Source organism: Chinchilla lanigera, unplaced genomic scaffold (assembly GCF_000276665.1).
Source record: "Chinchilla lanigera isolate Chin_1 unplaced genomic scaffold, ChiLan1.0 scaffold00008, whole genome shotgun sequence".
NCBI classification, from domain to species: Eukaryota; Metazoa; Chordata; class Mammalia; order Rodentia; family Chinchillidae; genus Chinchilla; species Chinchilla lanigera.
This window is the reverse complement of record NW_004955409.1, coordinates 16,898,123-16,899,802: the sequence shown is the minus strand read 5'-3', so window position 1 is coordinate 16,899,802 and position 1,680 is coordinate 16,898,123. Positions and strand designations below refer to the sequence as shown.

Sequence of the window (1,680 nt, the reverse complement as noted above, 5' to 3'; positions counted from 1 at the left end):
TCATTACTTCTTGAATTATTTCTTTGCTAATCATTTGGAGTACACCCATATAAGTCTTTCAACAACTGTGGTATTAAGTAGACATGCATATTATCAGGTTTTGAAAAGAAATGTATATTGCTGTGCTGGGGATTAAAGCCAGGGCCTCACCACATGCTAGTCAAGCCCACTACCACTGAGACATACCCATAGCCCCCAAAACAGCTTTTCAGAGTCAATATATAATTTCATGCTGGTTATATATTTCCTAGTTTACTGCTAACCACAAGAGAGTTTATGTGTCCTGTATCCTTTAAAGTATGTGTATCAGATTATTAAAATACCTACAAATATGTTATCAAACTGCCTTGGAAGTTACCATGTAAATATTTTGCAAGTTTTAAGATTTTCCTGTTTAACAGTACTGGTCATTTGAAGATGCAAATTAAAACAACACTGAGATTACATCTCACTCTGGAAAGAATAGCTATTATCAAAAAATCAACCAGTAACAAACGCTGGAGGGACTGTGGGGGAAAAGGAACCCTTCACCATTGTTGGTGGGAATGTAGACTCGTACCACCACTATGGAAATCAGTGTGGAGATTCCTTAAAAACCTAGGATTGGAGGTCCCATTTGACCCAGCTATTCCCCTTCTGGGTGTCTCCTCAGAAGAATTAAAAACATTATTCCACAGAGATATATGTGCACCCAAGTTTATAGCAGCACAGTTTGTAATAGCTAGATCTTGGAACTGAGGAATGAATAAAAAAAATGTGATCTTATTATATAATGGAGTGTTAGCCATAAAGAAGGATAAACTGCAGACTTTCATAGGTAAGTGGATACAAATTGAGACCATACTCATAAGTGAAATAAACCACACACAAAGGTATAAACATCATATTGTCTCCCTAGGTTCAGAAGCTGAAAGAGTAAAGGTGACCCAAAATGTACAACTTCAAAAGGAAAAAGAAACTGGTTCAGAGAGTAGAAAAAAAGAAGGAAGGGAAAAGCAAAAGGGGAAAAAAAATTAAAAAGAAAAAGAAGTATATAAAGAAAATTAAGATACTTATACTACTGATTTCTCTCACTTCATTGAAAAGATAGGTTTGTGCTAATGTTTGGACGATTAAATGCTGATATCACGAGTAATCTAAAGATAACAGTATATAATGTATTAACCGTTGTTACCTATCATATTGTTTTAGAATTTTGTTTCTTTTGTTTTTTGCATATTTTTCTTTACAATAAAATTTTAAAAAATTGTTTTCCTCACACCACCTCTCTAACTTTATTATAATGAAACACACATTACTGTTGATCCCCCTAAAAATCTTCCCCCTCACTTTGAACACACTTATTCCATCGTTTGTGGCAATGTGTCATTCACTGTTTTTTTTTTAAATTTAAACATTCCCTGTATTTTTTGATCACCCCTTACTTACAGGGTTTGGGAGAGATGCCACTAGATCCTCCTTCAACAAAAGGAAGGCGCTCTCACACTGGCAGTGTTGGAAATGCAAGATCATCATCTGTTTCTAGAGATGCCATCAGTTCAGCTGAAAGGTAAGCTCATTTGATAGGTTTCTGCATTAGAGAAATAACTCCTTAGTTAAGAAGTCTCCTTTGGATGTTTTCATGAACCACCCCAGGGATATTTGTCAAAATTAGGTGGGGTTTATTTCTTCTTCCTTTTT

The 1,680-nt window shown here is 35.1% G+C and overlaps 1 protein-coding gene across 1 annotated transcript in view; it reads left to right on the top strand.

Moving 5' to 3' along the window:
• The window catches only part of Fam179b (family with sequence similarity 179, member B), an 82,302-nt gene that overhangs the window by 68,063 nt on the left and 12,559 nt on the right, over positions 1–1,680 (top strand). Inside the window, exon 16 of the mRNA XM_005376871.2 lies at positions 1,431–1,549. Within this exon, the coding sequence (XP_005376928.1) occupies positions 1,431–1,549 (119 nt within the window). The remainder of the gene's footprint in view (positions 1–1,430; positions 1,550–1,680) is intronic.